Source organism: Manacus vitellinus, unplaced genomic scaffold, assembly GCF_001715985.3.
Source record: "Manacus vitellinus isolate BGI_N305 unplaced genomic scaffold, ASM171598v3 scaffold_108_pilon, whole genome shotgun sequence".
NCBI classification, from domain to species: Eukaryota; Metazoa; Chordata; class Aves; order Passeriformes; family Pipridae; genus Manacus; species Manacus vitellinus.
Window position 1 is genome coordinate 540,669 of NW_021938835.1, and position 21,352 is coordinate 562,020.

The window sequence follows — 21,352 nt, forward strand, 5'->3', positions numbered from 1 at the left end:
AAGGTTCTCCCCCCAGAGGGTGGTGGGCACTGCCCAGGCTCCCCAGGGCAGTGGGCACGGCCCCAAGGCTGCCAGAGCTCCAGGAGCGTTTGGACAATGCTCTGAGGGACAGGGGGGATTGTTGGGGTGTCCTGGGCAGGGCTGGATGATCCTTGTGGGTCCCTCCCAACTCAGGATAATTCCATGAGTCCATGAAAATCTCTGCTCAGCTTTCCACTGTGTTTTGTGACTGAAAGTGTCCTTAATGTCCTCACTGGTTGCAGTCCTGGGAACGGCATCTGTGGGGAACAAATTACGCTTGACTTGGGGAAGCTGGGAAGATTCCCTAAGAAACAGCAAGTGAAACATTTTGTATCCTTTCTATCTTCATTTCAATGGTAAAAAGAGTTCATGAGTCAACAAGCAGGTGGTGCCTCATTAAAAGAAATTAGGAAAGTAAAAGAAAGGGAGAGAGGGCCTTTTTTATGGGAGGCTTTTGAGATCATACTTTGTACGCGTTAAGGGCAATAAATGGAATTCTGGATCAACAACTGGTGCTATTTCTTTACTTCTTAGATATCCAGGTTGTTGCAAAAGGACGCAGAGCAGGAGTCCCAGATGCGAGCTGAAATTCAGACCATGAAACAAGAACTCGCAACCATCAGTATGATGGATGAGTTTGCCAGGTACGCCCGGCTGGAAAGGAAGATCAACAAAATGACTGACAAGCTCAAAACTCACGGTAGGGTGCAATGTCTGCTCCTTTGTCTAGTTTCTGAAAAGCATTTTGTCAAGAGTATTTTAAATTTTAAGTATATTTCTCCTTCAGATTTTTCCTCTTCGTCTTATCTTTTTTCTTTCATCTTTTTTTTTCTTTCTTATTCTTTTTCTTTCTTCTTTCTTTCTTTCTTTCTTTTCTTTCTTTCTTTCTTTCTTTCTTTTTCTCTCTTTCTTTCTTTCTTCTTCTTTCTTTCTTTCTTTCCTTCTTCTTTTCCTTCTTTTCTTTTTTTTTCTTTCTTTCTTTCCTCCCATCCTTCTCGGTGATTTTATCCACTGAACCATGTCCTGAGTAAGTCAAGGAAGAAACTAAGGTGTGAGATAAACTTAGAAGTTTCTTGCAGAAGGGTATTTTTAATATAGCAGTGAATCATTTTGAAAAAAGATTTTTCAGCAGTGTAATGTCCTGACTTGAATGAGATATTAGTAAATTACTGATTTTATGTAAGGATAAATCAATATTCTAAATAATCACAGAGTAATTATTTTTTTCTTAACAGTGAAAGCACGAACTGCCCAATTGGCCAAAATAAAGTGGGTTATAAATATTGTATTCTACATCTTACAGGTAAGTAAATATTTTGTTATGAATACAAATTAAACCTAAACTTCAACAGTGTTACAATTCTCTCCTGCATTTGTTGGCTGGTGAGTGGCCACACGGGTGCCCAGCCCAGCAAGGACATGGAGCTGCTGGAGAGAGTCCAGAGGAGGCATCAAGAGGATCCCAGGGCTGGAGCAGCTCTACTGGGAAGAAAGGCTGGGAGAGCTGGGATTGTTCAGCCTGGAGAGGAGAAGCTTTGGGGTGACCTGATTGTGGCCTTGCAGGGCCTGAAGGAGCTCCAGGAAAGATGGAGAGAGACTATTTGCAAGGGATGGAGCGACAGGACAAAGGGGAATGGCTTCCAACTCACAGAGGGCAGGGTTAGATGGGATATTGGGAGGAAATTGTTCCCTGTGAGGGTGGGGAGGCCCTGGCCCAGGTTGCCCAGAGAAGCTGTGGCTGCCCCTGGATCCCTGGAAGTGTCCAAGGCCAGGTTGGAGCAACCTGGGCTGGTGGAAGGTGTCCCTGCCCATGGCAGGGGGTGGGGCTGGATGAGCTTTAAGGTTCCTTCCAACCCAAACCATTCCATTATTATGATTCCAATGACACAGTGCATGCCAAGTGGAAAGAGTTTCTTAAAATGGAAATGGGAGATGCTGCTGATAAAGTCTGGGAGTTGAGGATGGAAGGAGTTTTGTGTTTCTGGTTTTGGGGTGACAGGATAGGAGTTTGTCTTGGCTCTTCAATCACTGGGGGTTTTTTCGTTAATTTTACATGTTGCACCGGATCCAGGAAAGTTCTGCTCCATGCAAATGTGTTTTATTTGTGTTTCTGAAAACAAAATATGTCCTTGCTGAGGATGCAAATCTCCACTTGCAGCTGCCACACGTTTCCCCACGGTGCCTCATCAGGTTGTCTCTGTAGTTGTGACTTGATGCCAAAGAATTGGCTGCTAATAAGGATGACAGTGCTCACCCTGAAGATTCCCTGGATTTCTAGCAGGCAAAAATTAAGGCTAAAAAGAGTCATCAGTTTACCAAGTGCTCTGATTGTGTTTGTCTCTGCTGGACTGGAACCAGGGTCTTGAAAAAAAAAATCAGCATTTTCCATGTTCTACAGCTACCTCTGAGTGCTGTGTATGAATTTAAGCTCGTGCAGAGTTTAAAAATATCTTGAACTTGCTAAAGAATGAGATAAAATAACAAAGAAATGATTCCCATTAATTAGAATTTATTATTTACTGTTTCTAAGTGGCATCAGGAATGTACTTTGATGTGTGTTATTCCCCAAGCTAATAAAACTTTCCCTTCCAGGCTGCCTTGATGATCTCCCTGATTTGGAAGTACTACTCTGAGCCAGTTACTGTGCTTCCAAGCAAATGGTTGGCTCCCCTGGAGAGGCTGGTGGCCTTCCCTACAGGGGTGGCAGGTAAGGAAAAGGACATTCCCAAGCTCCCATGGATTAACAGCACTGCTTCTGCACCCCCTTTATTCTGACTCCCTTTATTCTGTTCCCTGTGTGTTCAGATCGTATTTGTCAAAACTGGGAACTGAAATGAGCTTTTTGTCATTTTTGTTCGTTTTCAAACAGCAGCTTTATCTCTTTATCTGCATCGAAGATTTAAATTAGAATTATTTTTATATCAAGGAGTCCACTGAAATAGTAGGATTTGTTTTAAAAATGGGTAAATACTTCGTAGGTGTGGATATCCTACCTGCTTTTCATATAAATTGGTGAGGTTTCACAGTAGTAACTCCAGAGTGGTTGTTCCCTGTGAGGGTGGGGAGGCCCTGGCCCAGGTTGCCCAGGAGAAGCTGTGGCTGCCCCTGGATCCCTGGAAGTGTCCAAGGCCAGGTTGGATGGGGCTTGGAGCAACCTGGGCTGGTGGAAGGTGTCCCTGCCCATGGCAGGGGGTAGGACTGGATCTTTAAGGTCCTTTCCAACCCAAACCATTCCATGATTCTGTGATTTAGTTTTGCTCTCTGTTGGCATTTTGTCTTGTGTGTTCCCACCACATTTCTATTGCATTTTTACCCATGAAAATCCTTTTCTTCTGGCCAGTTTGTTATCCCTGTCCTGAGGGATGAGGGACAGGCAGGATAGCAGGACAGGGTAGGGGGCAAATCTTCATATTTTGCTCATAAATCCTGCCTGCCTTTGGAGGAGTTCTGATATATGTTGGTGGAATTGTGTGTTTGTATCCATGATTTGTACCCAGCATGTTTACTAGACAAGAGGAGTCTGCTTCAGGGGGAGGGAATAGTCCTTGGAAGGCTTTTATTAAATAGCATTGGAGAGGAATTAAAAAGGTTCATGTTGTGTCCACTTTCAAATCTTTTGTCCTGGTTTATAGAGTAAAGAGATCACTGTTGAATTCTAGGTCACAAACACAAAAATGTCTAAAATCACCCAAAAGGTGCTTTCTTCACATGTTTGCTGTGAATAACCATCTCCTTTTAAAAAGGCTGAATCAAATTTCAGAGGATATTTGCTTTTTACCTCTCTCAAACCCTGAATTTAGGTTCAGACAAAGCATTCTGTGACTTGCCAGGCCTTCAACTCCAGCACTTCAGATGTTTTTCCCTCGGGTCCACAGCAAATGTTTTCAGCTTTTTTTACCTTTAGTTTTAACATATCACACTTTGGCTCATTTTTGTGTGTTTGGGGCTCTTTTCCCGAGGTTTTTTTTGGAGTTCTCTGCCATCTCTTGGAGAGACCCACTTGGATATAAAGAGTTGTTTTGTTCCTGTTCACCTCATAACTTCTAAGTTCCACTTTCTGCACTTCCAAGGTTGTTTTTAGATGCCTGTGTTCCTCAGGGTTATTAATGCAGTGACTTAAACCGTGGTTTATGTCTCTTCCAGGTGGTGTTGGAATTACCTGCTGGCTCGTGGTTTGCAATAAAGTTGTAGCTATCATGCTGCACCCCTTCAGCTGAAGGAATTCCAGTGATCCATGGAACCCTCAACTGCATTTTCATCATTTTCACTATTTTAAATTAATTTAAAAAAAAAAAAAGGGACAGTTGTCTTTCATGAGACTGAGACAATCCTTGTTATTCCAGTTGGATATTAGTCAGTATTCCCTTTGATTTCTCTTTCCAGAGGTTGTCTTTTTTGGGGAGTCAGTTTTGAAAGAACAGCATTGCTGGTTATAGATCCTCAGTTTGGGTCTGTTCATGGCAAAACCATAACATTTTGGCATGGCCTGCGGTTACCAACATCTAAAAGGGTTGGATTTGGGTTTTTAAATTGGGAATGGGCTGGCATTAGGAATTAATTTGGGATCTGTGCTGTTTCTTTGCTGTATAATAATGGTGGTTTCACTCCCACATGTTTGGTAGGTGCTAAAGGGCAGAGGGAGGTGGTTTGGTTGGCTCAGGGTAAAATAGAGTTTCCTTGGTATTTTTTATCCTAGAATTGGAATATTCCTGGGCTCTCCTAAAAAATGACCCATTGATAGATAAGTTCAATGAATTTTTATCTCTTAAGAGACTCCCTTAGCCAAGCACAGGATGGCTGGATACTTTTTCCCCCCTGTCTTTTAAAATTCATTGAATTTTTCCTGGTTTTATTGATAATTGACCTTTCCTTGCTTGCTTTTTCTGCTTCCCAGACTGAGGATCACTGAAACCATTTCCTTCCATGTTTCACTGAAACTATTCCCTTCCATGTTTTGGGAGGAAAGGTCTGGCCAACCTTCTCAAGCTCCATTTTAATAGAGAGAGAGTAGAAAGTGCTGTTCCTGCAGAGGTGATCCTGTTTTAGCATCCCACTTTGGAATTCCCACAGTGAAATGCATCTCTTCTGTTATTCCAGGTCCTTCTGGGACCAGGAACCCTCCAAAATTAGCACTGCCTTTAGAAATCAGATCAAAAGGTCATGTTATGTTGTGTGTATATATGGATGAAATGTTTGGGGTTTTTTTAATGTTAATTTAAAAATTAGGGGTTTATACTCAGAGTTACTTTGGGCCAACATGAAAATAGATACATTAAGTATCCAGGATAAAAAATGTTGTGATTGAATGTTATGTCTTATTATGGTTTTATTAAGGAAATAAAGCTTTTCAAGCCCTCTCAGGTTTCCTGATCCCTTTTTTAATGTTTAGTGCAGTTTTCCTAAAAAAAAAAAGAACCAACCAACCAACCAAAAAACAAAACAAAACAAAACAAATAAAAACCAACTAAAAAAAACCCCAAAAAACCAAGTGACAAAACAAACTCACCAAAATCCAAACCAAAACAACCCCCTGTGTTCTTGAATAAGGAAATACTCTTGGAGTCAACAGGACTAATTTATTTTTACAAACATTTGAACTTTGAAAGTAGGTTCAGCTCTGAATATCTTTGTCATCTTTAAAGGCTTTTGCAGTGTAGTTTTAGAAGGTTTTCAAACTGCTGCTGCCTTTTAAAACTAACAGAATACACCCAATTTTTCCTAATTTCACATCGTTTTAATAAGTGTTTTGTGAATTACCATGAGGAACAAACCATAATCCTCCTCCCCTGGCTTACATAACCTTAAACACAGGATTTTTAAAGGCTTTTTGGGAGCTGGCCATGCCTGACTTCTCCTAAACAATAGTTTACTCTTGCACATTCATCTTTGGATGTCAGCTGGGGAAGTTACCAGGCAAACTGCTTTGATAAGTTGGAACAGTGGGAAAGAACGAGGCTTTAGAGGTTTCTAATGCTCTTGAAAACAATGGAATAGCAAATTATTTTCGTTACATGCGAGTTCTGGAAGCTGTTTGGGGAGGGAAGAAAATAAAGAAGTATTTTCTTTGATTGCATTGTTGGGGCTAACACAAGATGAACCTTGCAAAAGCGGGTCTGTCGTGTCGTGCTGAGCTCCCAGATTCCAACTGCTTGAGGATGCAAAGTTTGGAAGTTACCAAACAAGGACTAACTTGGACATCTGATAGCAGGTAAAAATGTCAAGGGACTCTCAGTGTGATGCATTTGCAACACACAGACCAAGAAGAGGAGAACGTTCTTCTGCGACCATATTTTGAGTGTCGTGTCGGAAAGCTCGTGGAAAGAAACTGCCAGTGCTTGTAAGATTTAATACACATTTAATGAAGGTAAAACATTTGGTTTGAACAATTTTAACAGTTTTACATTTTAGAAGTTGGAATTTTTTGAACATAAGTTGCTGTAACTTGTCTGACTGTCAGAAATGCTTTGTGTGTTCTCGGCAGTTTGTTCCCGTCGGGCGCTTCCCGTGACGAACTCGCCGTGGAGGTTTGGAATTTGGCCTGTGCCTCATCCTGCATCCTTGCATTTTGTTCCTCTCGTGTTGGAACTCGAAGGGTTGTCTCTCTGAGCAGCTCCTGCTCCAAAGAGTTCTTTCATAAGCTGTTTTTTCCTCTCAGCGAACGCCACGTGAGCACGTCCTTCCGCTCCGGCGGCTCCGTCCTCCTGCCTGGGCTTGGTGTCTTTACCAAAGGATGGCTCGTAGAGCCCAAAGGAATTTTTCCCTCTGGATTCAGCTGTTTCAGTGCAGCCCTGCCCTGCCTGTCCCTGGCTCCCTGCTTTGGGGTTTCTACCTGATGTGTGAAGCCCCTGGTGCAAATTCTCAATGGCTTCTGAGAATGTGTATTTTTTTTTCGGCCTGACGGGTGTTTTGTGTGGAATTGTACCTTCCTTCCCTTCCTTCCCACTGTTAATTTGCTGTTCTTCTGGCTTTTCTCCCTTTTCAGATGCTTCTACTGCATCTCCCTCTTGATTGTTGTCTTTTACACCATCACTTTGAGGACCTTGTTCAGTTTTCATGAGGTTTTTCAACTCCTGTTTCAGCAATTCTGTCTCTTTTTCCTTTTCTTTCACAAATCCTGAAAAAAGTGTGTTCTTCCATCAGTAGCCTGCCCTCCCTTAAATACTCTAAAATTAAATATTTTGGGGTTTAGGAATATAAAAGAGTCAAGAAACATTAGAGAGCAAGTTTCCCATCCCTATTTCAATGCTTCAGCTGTTACTGATGGTACTTCAGTCTTGGGGGTTATGACAATGCTCTTCATAATAAATACAACAGGATGGGGCAAGATTTAAACAAGATCATTGTGCCATTGAACGCAGGTTAATGTCTTTATTTTTACCTTTTTCACAATGTTTAATTTTATTAAGTGAATTTAGCTGCAAGTATCATCAGTAATTCCTAAATATAGGGCCAGAAAAGTCATGTACAATGCAACAGAGAAAGTATGTGAGGTCTGAACTGTAATTGTCATTTTCTTGCTGTTGAGTGGAACTTAGATATATGTAGGATTCTTCTTTCCTTAATTCATAACAGGGTTGCTTGTAGAGCAAAATATGCAGCAACTCTCACCTGTAAGTGAGGTGACTCCACTTTTTAGTAGGAAAAGGAATACAGTGAATATATTTATCTTGTAATAGTTCCTGTGCTTTGGAGAGACTCACAGGATACCTCCAGAATGAGGCAGAGTCTTAAAGGAGAAATATGAAGCTGCAGCAACTAAAAAAGCTGAGTAAGGCTTCAGTAGGAAAGTCTGATACCAGCAGTGAGAGAAACTCAGATTTTTCAGGGTTTCAGACAGAGATTCACAGGGAGCATTAGGAGACCTGTGTTTTCTGCCAGTTTTAAAAGGGAATTTCAAAGGCAAATGCCTTTGGTTACCTGTGGGGTCTGGAAAGGCAGAGTACAAAGCACAGGAATTAACACAGCCCAGATTTCAGTCTCTATGAAGTGACCTCGACCTGTTTCACCTCTGTAAATGTGTGGCCTGTATGTGTCCTGCCCTTTGGGAAGTGTTTCCCATGCTGGCATTCAGATCTTGGCTCTTCCTTAATGGAAATCACATGGATATTTCTAGAAAGAAAAACTTGGATAGAGGAACAAATGCTTCTTCTTTGTTCTGTAGAATTACTTCAAAATAAAGGTGTTTGTAATGAGTCCCTTGCAAATAACTTTCACATGAGTTTGCCTAAAATCTATTTACAGTCATCACTGTAACAAGGAGAAACTCCCAACCCTTGAAGTCCTTTTCCTTTCCCAGGCAGAGGAATACACATTCCCACCAGCTGGCATGAAGATTCCCAACAAGAATTTGAGATCAGTGGTTGATTAGTGTGGAATTAACAGCTCTTAGTTATACTTTTACAGAGAAAGCACTGAATTTTTACCAACCTGGGCAGGAAGTGCTTTTGGAAGAGCAGCAGGATGGAGATGTTGGCTGCTGCAGAGCTGCTCTGCTCTGTGTGACACCACCTTAACACATCATTTGAAGCTCATTCCTGTCAGTCAGGTGCCAGCTAAATTACCAATACCACTGGTAATTTGAAAAGATCAAGAGAGTTTGTGAGCCAAATTATAGAACATACCTCTGTGTGCTCTGTTAGAAGTTTTTGGCACCAGTGTTTTCTTGGTTGATTGATTTTCTGTTCTCTGAGCATCTGAGTTCACTTCATTTGCTGCAGCTTCTTCATCCTTGTCTTCTGAAGACTTTTTCTCCTGTAATTGGCAATTAGAGGTAAAAATAACAAGGGAATGCTTGTTTAGTGACTTTTAAAAGTACACTTATTAAAAGATTAGTAATTTCCATTGCTGGTGTGTTCTTATTTTGCATCACAACATATTTTTCTGCACTATAATTACACTCGTGCAAAACCCACCTCCTGGGAAGTTAAGATGATGGACCAGGCTATTCAGGCATGTTACTGAAACTTAGGGAATAACATCCAGCTTGGCTGGGAGTTTGAATACGGGATTAGATTTGGATCCAGATCTTTCCTACCTTTATGAGCTGGATTGGGCTTTTTTCTGTGTCCTGGTGCTGTGACAGCAGCAGTGCTCTGAAACTCTCTTTATCTACTTGTACTGCTCTGTTTACACTCAGACCTGGTGAAAAGGACAGTCATTGGCAGTACAGCAGTTTCTGGAATTGTATTGTTGATACAAACAAAAGATATCTCTGATGACTAATAATACTGGTACGTGGCCTAGGATTTAAACATGTTTTTTTAATGCATGTCTTAATGTCCTTTAATAAATCCTTTGTTCTGCCTGATCTATAAATGATGAGACTTTTCATCTGTACATCAGTACATCATATATATATATATATATATAATTTATCTATATTATACATAAACATATATTAAAAATATACAAAGTTCTGTTCAGATAGAACATGCAAAGACAAATGACTGTGTCTATTCCCTAGAGCCCAGATGGGCTTAGTTTTCAACAAGGTAAATTTAAGAGGTCTGGTATGAGCCCTCAGCTTTCAGATTCCTAAATCTGGGCCTTTATGGAACCCAGCTCTTCAGAGCAAATGCTTAACACTGTTTGAGATATTGATGGGGTTTGGAAGAGATTTCAAGGGATTGATTGAATGAAATGCTTAAAGAAATAGCTGGATGGAGATGGGATGGAGAGTATTGATCTTTATTCTACTTTTAGGATAATTTGGACATGAGTGCAGGAGCTGAGACAGTTGCTAACACAGCAATAAAAATGGGATTTTACCTACATCTACATTCATCCTTATTCCCAGTTGTGACCTCAGAAATCAAAGCAACGCTCTCCATAAAAACGGTGCCCTCCCAAGGTTCGCACTGAGTGGTGAGAAGGTCGCAGGTGACCGACCCGAGGATCGCTCTGATGGTGAGGAGGGAATTGCCCTTCCCAGCTCCTCCAGCCCTTTTCCCATCGGGAATGAGCGGCGCGTTCCCCGGATCCGGGACTAGAGGGCGCTGCCCCCCCAGGTGAGCTGGTGGCACCTGCGCGCTCTGCCCTCGGGAAGAGCTCATGGAATTGGTGGATTCATCCCATAAATCCGTTTTATTTGCGTGCACAAGGAAGCCTCCCCTCAGCGATTTAGCAGGAGTGTTAAAAAACACAGCCCCAGATTTCGTCTTCGGTTTCCTGCTGGCTGAAAACTTTTGGCAACATCAACTAGAAAAAAACGACCTGAAGAGGCAGCTCTTTACTGGTCTGTTAAAGGAGAATTCAGCAGTGAAAAGGAAAAAAAAAGTATTGTCAGGAATTCCAGCTCTAGGTTTCCAAATTAACTGGCGGAGAATGAAACCTTTATTGGCCAAAAATTCCAAAAGATCAGACAGCTCTGCTTGGAACCTTTTAATCACATGTCTCTCTCCAAATGAGCTCCCTTGTCCTGCTTAAAAAAAAATTAACTGAAATAATAAATGGTGGTTTAAGCACCAGAATTTAATAGGAATATTGTATCATGTGGGAGTAAAATTTTTAAAAAAACATTAGTTATGTGGGAAACTGGAATTCAGAGCTTCATAAAAAAAACATGCCCATCTTGGGATGAGAAGCAGGAATATGTTTTTTCTTAATTTTACACCTTGAATCCCCAGTCTTTTCCCCGTGGTTCACTTGCAGTTAAGGCAGAGCAATGGATTTGCAAAGGTGAGGGAGAGGAAAGAAATAAGCAGCTGAACGTGACAAAACTTTGTGTTGGCCCCGTAATTTGAGGAATTCTGTGGGAATGTGCAGTATTTCCAGCAGGCTGGTTTGCTGCCATGTAAATTTTAAGTGTTTTTTGGTATGAAAAGAAGTTCCAATTTCTCCTTCAGTTCAGGAGCAGGAATTTTAGGGCCGGTATTTTAAAGAGGTGCCTCACCCAGGGAAGTCCGTGTTTAGATCATTAAGTGCCTAATTAAGGGTGTAATTAAGGCAGCATGCACTGGGGTGTCTCAAACGGCACTGGGTGTCTGGAATCAGGGAGTGGAATCCCAAAGGCAGCTGCTCCTGGAATGTTGGATGGACACAATTCCATAAAGTAGATATTTCTCCCCAGTATCTATCTGAGCATCCATGTGAAAATACTGTTTAGTAAAAAGTTCCTTCTTCCTTGATATAACTTAATTTCTATCATTGTACTATTTTATCCTAAATAACATCAATTCTGTGCATGGAATGAATCTCTTTGGAATTAAAACCCAAAGGATCACTGAGGACACACATGGTTTTCTCTCAGATGAGACCATCAGACTGGCCTTTAAACTTCCTTTTTAGCCCACATAAAAGTGCTACACTAGCATTTATTTTGGAATATACCCCCCAGTTATAAAACAATGTAAACATCACATAACTTAAACAGAAAAGAAAAATGAATATACACTTACTTTGCTCCTGAGGTACCAAATCAATCCTGTCCTTCAGGGTTTTGGGCATCCTATTTGCATAGATATTTTTTATATAAAGCTGCCTATCCTTTTCCTAAGAAGAAACAAAAACTCTTAAATTTCTAATAGACATTAAGAATTACTTTTTACCAGCTTAGTTTTCCCATGTTGGTAGAAAACCATCGGTGATTTTGCTTTGTTCCAGGCCATGTGGTGACTGTGTCATTTACAGAAACAGGAACCTGCCATTTTTTTCCAAGTTAAAATTCTCCCTTTTTCAGGCTAAGAACATGATGTTTTTCATGACACAACATTCAGAATATGAAGGCTTCCCTCATGATTTTTATTTTATTTGTTGTTCTATTTTTTTCAGAGTAAATAACTTTTTACCTTTATTTCCTTTTTAAAAAAAATTTAATTATTATTAAATTGATTTATTCAGTGCCCTTGTCCTTGTGTGTTCAGTTGTTTTCAACCTCTTGCTTTGGTGGTGACACAAACTCCAGAGCACAGGTTTAATATTTATTTAGCAAGATTCCTCTTTCCTTGCTGAAATCTTACTTGAACACAGGAGAGTGATTTCAGCACCACTCTCACCACATCAGATTTTAGTGTGAAAAAACAGGAGCTTCATTTACTCTGACAAATTACAGGTTATCCTGAAAGTGTGTCTGAATAGCTGGAATGGCCTGGAATAAGCCAGGAGCTCAAAACTATGAATGTGGAAGAATAAACTCTGTTCTGGCACAGAAATAAGGTTAATTAGAATGTCTGGGCTTCTTTGTGATAAAACAAGAGAAGGTTTTGTGGATCTAAATGTACCATTAGAGAACTGGACACACAGAGAAAACTGTGTGGAAAAGAGATGAAATAGAAATATTTTAGAGGAATTTTAAGGTGGAAATTGGATTTTACACTAATTTGCATTTTGGGACAGTTTTATATTGGTGTTGCTGGGATTATGATTATTCCCATCTCCCAGATCTGCACCTACAGGCAAGGAAAGACCAGGAGGAAATTTCTGCCCCTGACACACGGGGAAGAGGCACAAACAATATCCCTGTGCAAAAAATGGAAATCTCCAGGAATCCTCAGGAACTGAGGACTCTGTTCTGCCCTTCACCATGTCTGGGAAAACTTCCCTTAACAACATCTTTCACAGGCATTTAATTCCATTTAGAAAGAGAAAGCTCCCCAGTGGGATCAGCTCTATGTAGAAACAAACAATTAATTAATTAAAATGTATTTTAACTGTATTCCAAACACAACTGTTAGAAAGCCACATGAAAATTAAGGTTTTCTGGAATATGCACTGTTTTTCTTGATTAAAACTCATCTGGGATCTCATTCCTGGCAGTTTTGTTTTTATTTCTGTCTAGTTTTCCTGTATGTTTGGCTCACAAGCACTACAGAAAGTGTTGAACTGGATGTATTCGTGCCAAAAACATTTGTCCAAAAACCAGGCTGGAATTTAAACAAACTATTGAAACATTTCCATGAGTCTTCTTGTCAAATTTTAATTTTGCAGATTGTGATGTTTGGCTCACTTTGATTTGATTTTTCTCTAGGGGAGCTCATTTAAAGTTAGTAGGTGAATAAACTGACCCAGATCTGGCAAAATAGTAACACACTGGTGTGGATTTTTATTTGATTAATCTCTGTTTCATTTACTTATTGAATTAATTTGAACCTTTGACAAGTAGACCCCACAATAATTTCATCATTTGATATTTTGAGTTTTTTGACCTTAGACTCAAGCACGAAACCAAAATCCCATTAAAAAATAACATAAAAACCCAAAAGGAATAAGTAACATTAAAAACTTGAATTTTCTTGTAGGAACAGAAACCTGTGTACAATCTTGAATACCTTAATTTTTTGGTGCAGGGAGTTAATTTCCATTTTCAAATTCTGTGTGATTATTCCAGCTTCCAGAGCCTTTCTGCTCTCACTTGCCAGCTGACGATTAAAGGTGTTGTTGTTCAGCTTCAGCTGCATTTCAAGACTCTTAAAAAATGATATATTTTACCATATGAACATACTCAGCAGGATTGTTGAAAAATTTCAGTTCTTACTAAATTTAAAAAAAAGTGTGTTAATACAAGAAAAATTAAACTGATTATATTATGTATAGTAGTAGTAATTATATAATAATTATTATATCAGAATAACTGTATTTTATTGTAAACATGACATGAAATTATGATGAAGGATCTGAAAAATTACTTTCAAAATAAGAAAAAAAATAATTTAAAACCTAATTTCACTAAGCAAAAGCAAAGGTTTTGCCATCAATCATAAAAATAAGGCTGCACATCACCTTTCTGGTGGATTAATAAATACAATCATCTTTGGGAAATGTTAAGACATTTCTGCTCACAGAGAGCTATTAACTGTGGCAGAATAAGGAGGTTTGGTGCAAATGGCAATTAAGAAATTTATTGAATATTTTATTGAGTATTTTATCACCAGAACCCAGTGCCATGCACTGGAATTATAGTTCTAAACCTGTAGAGTGGGCACCCAACCCTGTGTGGTTTTTCTAGCTGCTCACTAGGGCTTCTGCAAATTGAAAATTTTCAAAAGAGGGGTTGAATTCGGCTGTTTATATTTTCATTTTCTCTAAGATTTTTTGTCTCTTTTTTTATTTAATTTGATGCCTAACAGACCCCATAGAAATTAGAAATTAATTCCTGAAGGACGATGGAAATGTCTCTCTTCCAGTTTTGTATTAAAAACCGTTCCTGTCTTTGTGTCCAAGGGTCAAATAAAGATGTTAAAATGAGATTAATGACCTTCTCTGAAACTTCCTTACACTTGAGACAACGCTGGATTAAAGAAATTATTCTGTTTTCCAGGATTGTCTCAGAATCATTAATGTGACAAGAAGCAGCCAAAACTTTTCTATTATTCCTGTCCCAAAACCTCTCCTACTCAGGACATTCCACCATCCAGTGTCCCACAAATCCAATAATAAGCAGATATTACCTGTATTTCCTCATCCTTTGCTTCCAGTTTTTCAGTGAGGACTGACAGCCTGTGATGAAGTTCCTCTCTCCCTGCCAGACCTTTGTCTTCTGACAGCACCAGCAAGGCCTGCAGAGCATCTTTAACTTTCAGCAGCTCTGCTTCCACTTTCCTGAGCTCCTTGGAGGTGTTCCTCTCAGATTCCTGGGACATCCTCAGGAGGTCCCTTAAATTCCTCACCTCATCATAATGTCTGGCTGCAAGATCCTCAAAGTAACTCTCTGAGCTTTTGTACCTCCCTATTGCTTTGGACTGTCTCCACTGGAGCTGCCTCAGGGCGTGGTTCTCTAAGCTGGAGGCTTCTATTTTTCTCTGCAAGTCGAATATTTCGTTCTTCAGCTCCTTGATTTTGTGGAGCCTGGCTGATGAGATCCTCTGAGCCCCTGCATTTTTATCCTGGGAGGTCACGTTGCTCTGCAGGGTTAAGCAGGAGCAATGGTGTGTCTTTGGAGCTGGGAATGTTCTTCCTCCTGTGTTGAGAGCAAAGTGGCACTGAAATATGGGAATTATTGGAGACATCTGAATCACTTGTCTGCTCCCAGAAATTCTGCTCATCCAACTCCACAACTCTGGTGTATTTGATAAAATTCCCAAAGACTCCACTGTTCCATGAGCAACCTGGTCTAGTGGAGGGTTCCCTGCTCGTGGCAGGGGGTTGGAAGGAGATAATTTTTAAGGTCCCTTTCAACCCAAACCATTCAGTGATTCTATGATTCCAGTATTTCACAGGTAAATCCATTAAATATTTTATATCTGTGTGTACTTCTGTGGCTGCCCTGGGCCACAACCAACAGGAATAACTTAGTGAAGCGTATTTGTGTTAAAACATTGCTCCAGAATCAATGGAAATAAATTTTCTCCCTGTAAATCACTCAGTTCACTAATTTAGGCACAATCTGGGGCCTGGTGGACCAAATTCAGCCCATCTAGAAAGATCCCCAAGAGCAAGAAGCTACACCTTGAATGGATGCATGATAGAAAAAAAACCCACGAAACAATTCTGTGTTTCTATAATTCAAGTATTTCACAGGTAAATCCATTAAATATTTTATATCTCTCTGTATTTCTGTGGCTGCTCTGGGCAATAATGTCCAGATAATCAAGATAATCAGAGTAACCTCCAGACTCAGAACCCACCATGATCCCCACAGCACACACTGAAAAGCCCTGCAGCTGGGATTTCTAACCAGCTTTCCAGAACTTTCAAGCCAGCTTTGAATTAAACTATATTTTTTTAAACATTTTTACGGGCTCATTAGCATAGAACAGGTGCACTTTTGTGCATGGTTTTAAAACAGAAATTGAAAAATATATATTTATGGGCTACATCCTCAGTGTGTTGTCGCCATTTGCCTTCCCTTATGGCCAGGGTTCTGAGGGAATTACTCTCCTTTTCCTCTCCTGAAGCAGAATTAGAATTTGAAAGTAGTCAAGGCTGTAAATCTGAATGTGTTTCCCTTTTTCAGGCATATATATTTGATTTTACTACAGCTCTCAAGGCAGCATTTTGCTGGGAGTTTATTATGATTTATACATCACCTAATATTTTATGGCAAGGTCAAACCTAAAAGAAACAACACCAAAAGACAGGTCTTTTCAAGAGTTTTTGTTGAATCCAATGTTTTCTGTAACACAATTCCACTGCAGGAAGGCTACCAGATGACCACAAGTGTTGTCATACAAATATTTGCAAAATTACATTGTGTTCCTGTTTTAGTTTGCCAGAATGGAGGGAGAGGATGGAAAAGGGAAAATACCTTCCTGTAAAAGCTGTCAAAAGTACTATAAAATCTTTATATTTCATTTCAAGTAGTCATGAACAAGTAAAAATAACCACTGTATCCAAATTTTATATATATATATATATATATATATATAATAATAACCACTTTATCCAAATTTATACATATACAAAATAAATTATCCAATACAGGTAGAGGCCAATAATGATTCTTTTGCTAACTAGATTTAAAAAATATCATTATTCTTTCTGGTTTGCTTGTTTCATGCCATTCTGACTTCTAACAGCAGCATGTAACAGATAATAACAGAAATAATCAGTGGTTTCTCTCTCTTTTATTTGATTGATTTGCATCTTGGAGCTTTGGCAGATTGAGATGAAATTTTGAAGCTCAGCAGGAAAAGGGCTGTTGGGTTTACACTCATTTTTTGATGTGGTGTGGTAGGATTTGGGAAAGGATGGGTCTGGATGTGAAAACATGCAGACATGGAGTGATCCTTCACTGTAATATTTACCTAAATTCCATGTACATTTACATATTAGTTCTATATGGTCATTCTGTTGAGGCATAAACTTAATTTTACATGACTAAGTGGCCAAAACATGGGGGTTTTCTGGTAAAAATTGACACTTTTGTGCATTATTTTTAATCATTTTCCTGATGAAAGGCTTTTTCAGCCTCATCAAGAGATGCAAGGTCAGAAACCAAAATGTGGGAGAGCCATTTTCAAGCCCTCAGATTAAAGCTGAGGAATAAGGATTTCAGAGGTGCTCCCACCCCCCAGGTGATTATCCTGCCTCTTGGGTCGCTGAGTATTGTGGAATAACACAGCAGGGAATCTCTGTTTCTTTTCCAACAGTGTTTGAAACACGAGTTATTAATTTCTTCACTGAAAAAACTATTTCCTCTGTTTTCCTAATTATTGAAAATATTGCCAAAGAAAGAGAACAACCGTATTTCTCAAAAAGAGCCTCATAATACCAGGAAAAAACCACCTTTTTATCATCTTGGGGGAAGAGACACTGACCTTTTTTCTTATTTCCCATCCTCTTTTTGCCATATTTTTGTGTTTTCTTTTCTTCAGTTCCTGTGGTTGCTAAAGGTTGTCTGGCCCTGACTGTTCCAGAGTCAATCACTGGCAAAGCCCTTGGGAATGTCAGTGGGAGAATATTCCCTTGGATCTTCTCTGCTGGGTGGCCAAAAATCATGACCCTGCTCCAGCTGCTGCCTCTGGTACTTCTGTGCCTTGGGGGATCTTCAGTTTCCCTGCTTTTTGTGCCACATTCCAACTTCTGTCATGGAAACACGGAGGGAAAAACCACCTGTGCTATGGGAGAACATGGAAATCCCTGTCAGGAGTCAGAACATTATGGAGAGGTTTGGAGCTATTGAGTTGTTCACAGGTAACATAAACACCAAAAAGTGTTCAAATGTATTAAATGATCCTAAGAAAAACACAGTTACCTTAAAAAAAAAACCAAAACAAACAAACCCAGGTACTTCTCTTTAATCCATGAAAATAATTGTGTGGTCTGTAATTTGTTTCTAAAATGAACTGCAATATGAAATATACTGGTTTTATCTCAGAATTTACTATGAGAGCAGCCTATATTTTTTTTTTTAAGATTTGCAAGGCATTTCCATTTAAATGGAAATAGATACCATAGTTTGCTTCCTGTCATGGATACATTTTCTCCAGGATTTAATTTAAAGGATTGTAATTGTATTTATTCTCACCACCTACAAAGTGATTTACAGTATTTAAAGAAAGGAATTGTTCGAGTCTCAAGAAAATGAGTGTTTCTATCTGTGCTTTTATAGTCTTTTTAACTTTCCATTCATGTCACAAAAATATCATTTAGTAATATTTTTGAAGAATTAGGTAGTAAATCAGATCACAACATTAACTTAGGCATTAAAATAGAACAAAACCCACCTTAGCTGCCATATTAATATTATAAGTAGAGGATATAAAAGCACCTAAAGCTGAACAACAGAGTATCTGAGACTGAAATAAAGCTTTTCTGAAACTTCTGGGATGTTGTTTATTTTATCTATTTTTGTAAAAACAAACAAAAAAAGCTTGTAAATAAAACCTCACAATGTAATCAAAGCCGTGGCTGTGATAAAAATTATTTCCTGGGGTATTATGCAATCCATTTAATTTTCTTACTATCACATGAGGACTACTCAGATCACAGTTTTATAGGTGAAGAATTTTATTCTGCAGTTGAATAAGTTGTATATTTGGGGGTCTCTGAAGTGAGCATGGCAAGTACGTAAAAGAAATTTGAGGGGAATTAAAATGATATTTTAGTTCAGATGGATTTTAAAAAGCAGCCTTCACTAAAAAAATATGTGAGAAGATACTTTTGGAACATACTAACTCCTCTGTTGGCATTTTTGCTTTGTGGTGGCATATCATTTAAAATTATTAAATTAAATTTCTTACAGGAGGGAGGGGAATCACATAACTCCCCAAGAAAATTAAAAAGTTTAATTCAGGATTTCACGAAGCATTTTAGGTTGAATCAAAACAGTTTCATTACTCTTAATTCCTTTACAAGAACAAGTTTTCCTCGTGGAATACTAAGGAATGCCAGGGTCCTGCTAAATGTGAGGCAGTGCAATAATCCCTAAGAGATGAGAAATCATATTTTGAGCATTAGGCAAAGCCCAGCTTGGCACATAGATTTGTATTTGTGTTTAAATTTGATTTGGCTCTGCCAACAATTTCTAGGCAATTTGTCTTCAAATCAAATTAGCTGAAATTGAACTTAAAACTCCTGCTTTAATTTGTTTTGATGAGAAGTGTGGGCTGAACCTCATCATCCAGCTTTGAGAACAGGTGTTGAAAAGTAAATAAAATGGAAAAGGAGAAGACAGAAAAACAAAAGGTGAAGGACAAGAAACAGAGAAATGAAATGAAAGATATTGCAATGGAAGAAAAAAGGCAGGAGCTGAAAGGGGAGGCTGGAAGGGATGAACACCAGGAGAATTTATGTTGACAAGATGCAGGAACAAAAATAATTCAGGCCAAATCCATCTGACAGGGATGAAAATGCCATTTCAAGCATCCATAAACAGCAAAACTGCCACAGGAAAGAATTAATTGTTGTCTGTGTGCAAAAAAAGAGTAAGTAAAGGACGGGGGAGCCCAGGTAGGAGAGCAGGGTGTGAATTCCAGCCCCATGGAGCAGCAGCCGAGCCCTGAGCCCCGGGAGAGCTGAGCCGGGTGCCAGGGCCCACCTGCTCCATAGGGAAAGGTGTATCCAGGACCTCCTGACCTGCCACTGGCTCCTCCAAGGGGCTCCTCCAGCCCAGCAGCCCCAGGAACACAGGGATCCATCCCCAGGTGTGGGTCTGACCACCTCAGGGACCTCAGAGCCCTGACAGACACCCCAATGTCCTGGCAGCCCCCTCAGTGCCCCACCTGGAAAGACAATTCCGCACTCATCCCCATGTCCTGGCAGCCCCCTCAGTATTCCACGTGGAAAACCAATCCTACACCCAGCCCCATGTCCTGGCAGCCCCCTCAATGTCCTGGCAGTCCCCTCAGTGTCCCACTTGGACAGGCAATCCCACACCCATCCTCATGTCCTGGCAGCCCCATCAATGTCCTGGCAGTTCCCTCAATGTCCTGGCAGTTCCCTCAGTGTCCCACCTGGAAAGACAATTCCACACCCATCCCCATGTCCTGGCAGCCTCCTCAGTATCCCACATGGAGAACCAATCCTACACCCAGCCCCATGTCCTGGCAGTTCCCTCAATGTCCCAGCAGTTCCCTCAGTGTCCCACCTGGAGAACCAATTCCACACCCAGCCCCATGTCCTGGCAGCCCCCTCAATGTCCTGGTAGTTCCCTCAGTGTCCCACCTGGAAAGCCAGTTCCACACCCAGCCCCATGCGCCCCCTCAGTACCCCACCTGGAGAACCAATCCCACACCCAGTCCCATGTCCTGACAGCCCCCCCAATGTCCTAGAAGCCTCTTCAGTGTCCCACTTGGAGAACCAATCCCACACCCAGCCCCATGCCCTGGCAAGCCCCTCAGTATCCCACCCAGAGAACCAATCCCATACGCAGTTCCATACCCTGGCAGTCCCCTCAGTTTCCCACCTGGAGAGCCAATCCCACACATAGTCCCATGTCCTCACAGCCCCCCAATGCCCTGGCAAGCCCCTCAGTATCCCACCCGGAGAACCAATCCCATACCCAGCCCCATGCCCTGGCAAGCCCCTCAGTTTCCCACACAGAGAACCAATCCCACACCCAGTCCCATGTCCCGCCACCCAGCCTGCCACCCCCTTACTCCGCTCTCCCTGTTCCCCTGTGCCCCCAGGTAGGGGATCCCACCTTGTCCTCTGCCCTCTCCATAAATCTCCTCCATCCCTCCCCACTCTGTGCCGTCCCCTCACGGCCTCCCGAGCGTCTCCCCCGCCGCCATTACCGGCCTCCATCGCCGTTGCCGTGGGAAATGGCGGCAGCGCCCCAGGACCGGGTTCTCACCCCTTCCCTCCCTCTTCCCTCACCCTGCACCCAGCAGAGGTGCCTGTGTGTGTTTTTCCACCCTCATATTTCCATATCCCATCGAGCTATTAATGGGAATTTGGCAACGTGGGGCCCCGCCGTGCCGCAGCCACGGAGGTGCCTCACATGTGGGGCCACGGCCTGTGGACCTCGGAGCTCAGTGGCCAGACCCAACAGGCCGCAAACTCGGGTTTAAACTAAGCATTCCTATGTTGAAAAAGGAGAAAAGCTCTTCAGAACGAAGTGATGTTTTCCTTGGGATGGGAGTTGTGTCCTGAAGCCCTCACCTGCCATTCCCTGTAGCTCCAGGAACGGCTTCTCCACGGGGGGGTCAGTGGTTGTTTCAGGGGTGAAGCGGAGCAGGAATGAGAGTTCATTGGCAATTCTGCCCCAGAATTTGACTGTGGATGTTTGATGGTGCAAATATTTACAGCTTTGAGTATAAATTGAGTATACAACTTCCTTGTGAGGGGAGGAGGAGGGGCAGGCACTGATCTCTTCCCTGTGGCGACCAGAGACAGGACCTGAGGGAATGGCCTGAAATTGTGTCAGGGCAGGGTTAGGTTGGATATTAGAAAAATGTTCTTCCCCCAGAGGGTGGTTGGGAGCTGGAACAGCCTCCCCAGGGCAGTGGTCACA

General features: G+C 41.1%; 3 protein-coding genes across 3 annotated transcripts in view; 1 reads left to right on the forward strand and 2 right to left on the reverse strand.

Moving 5' to 3' along the window:
• The window catches only part of HMGN1 (high mobility group nucleosome binding domain 1), a 6,301-nt gene extending 6,023 nt beyond the window's left edge, over nucleotides 1-278 (reverse strand). The window contains exon 1 of the mRNA XM_029964484.1: nucleotides 255-278. Within this exon, the coding sequence (XP_029820344.1) occupies nucleotides 255-278 (24 nt within the window). The remainder of the gene's footprint in view (nucleotides 1-254) is intronic.
• A 283-nt stretch (nucleotides 279-561) lies between these two features.
• GET1 (guided entry of tail-anchored proteins factor 1) lies at nucleotides 562-5,377 on the forward strand. Its single transcript, XM_029964437.1, has 4 exons — nucleotides 562-721; nucleotides 1,257-1,324; nucleotides 2,614-2,728; nucleotides 4,165-5,377. Exons 1-4 carry the CDS (start codon nucleotides 598-600, stop codon nucleotides 4,236-4,238), a joined length of 381 nt encoding a protein of 126 aa, XP_029820297.1. The 5' UTR covers nucleotides 562-597; the 3' UTR covers nucleotides 4,239-5,377.
• A 1,122-nt stretch (nucleotides 5,378-6,499) lies between these two features.
• LCA5L (lebercilin LCA5 like) lies at nucleotides 6,500-20,715 on the reverse strand. The gene is made up of 8 exons (XM_018088719.2): nucleotides 20,634-20,715; nucleotides 17,182-17,508; nucleotides 14,406-14,936; nucleotides 13,287-13,424; nucleotides 11,418-11,511; nucleotides 9,056-9,159; nucleotides 8,643-8,772; nucleotides 6,500-7,135 (listed from the first exon to the last, which is right to left on the reverse strand). Exons 2-8 carry the CDS (start codon nucleotides 17,392-17,394, stop codon nucleotides 6,567-6,569), a joined length of 1,779 nt encoding a protein of 592 aa, XP_017944208.2. The 5' UTR covers nucleotides 17,395-17,508; nucleotides 20,634-20,715; the 3' UTR covers nucleotides 6,500-6,566.
• Between the last annotated feature and the right edge of the window lie 637 nt (nucleotides 20,716-21,352).

Coding starts and splice junctions, on each gene's coding strand:
- GET1 (XM_029964437.1), top strand. CDS start 598: ATGCGAGCTGAAATTCAGACCATGAAACAAGAACTCGCAACCATCAGT. Junction 722..1,256: donor TGACAAGCTCAAAACTCACG/GTAGGGTGCAAT, acceptor TTTTCTTAACAG/TGAAAGCACGAACTGCCCAA. Junction 2,729..4,164: donor CTTCCCTACAGGGGTGGCAG/GTAAGGAAAAGG, acceptor TGTCTCTTCCAG/GTGGTGTTGGAATTACCTGC.
- LCA5L (XM_018088719.2), bottom strand. CDS start 17,394: ATGATTTTTGGCCACCCAGCAGAGAAGATCCAAGGGAATATTCTCCCA. Junction 14,937..17,181: donor TCCCCCAAGATGATAAAAAG/GTGGTTTTTTCC, acceptor CCCATATTTCAG/TGCCACTTTGCTCTCAACAC. Junction 13,425..14,405: donor CAAAGGATGAGGAAATACAG/GTAATATCTGCT, acceptor TCATTTTTTAAG/AGTCTTGAAATGCAGCTGAA.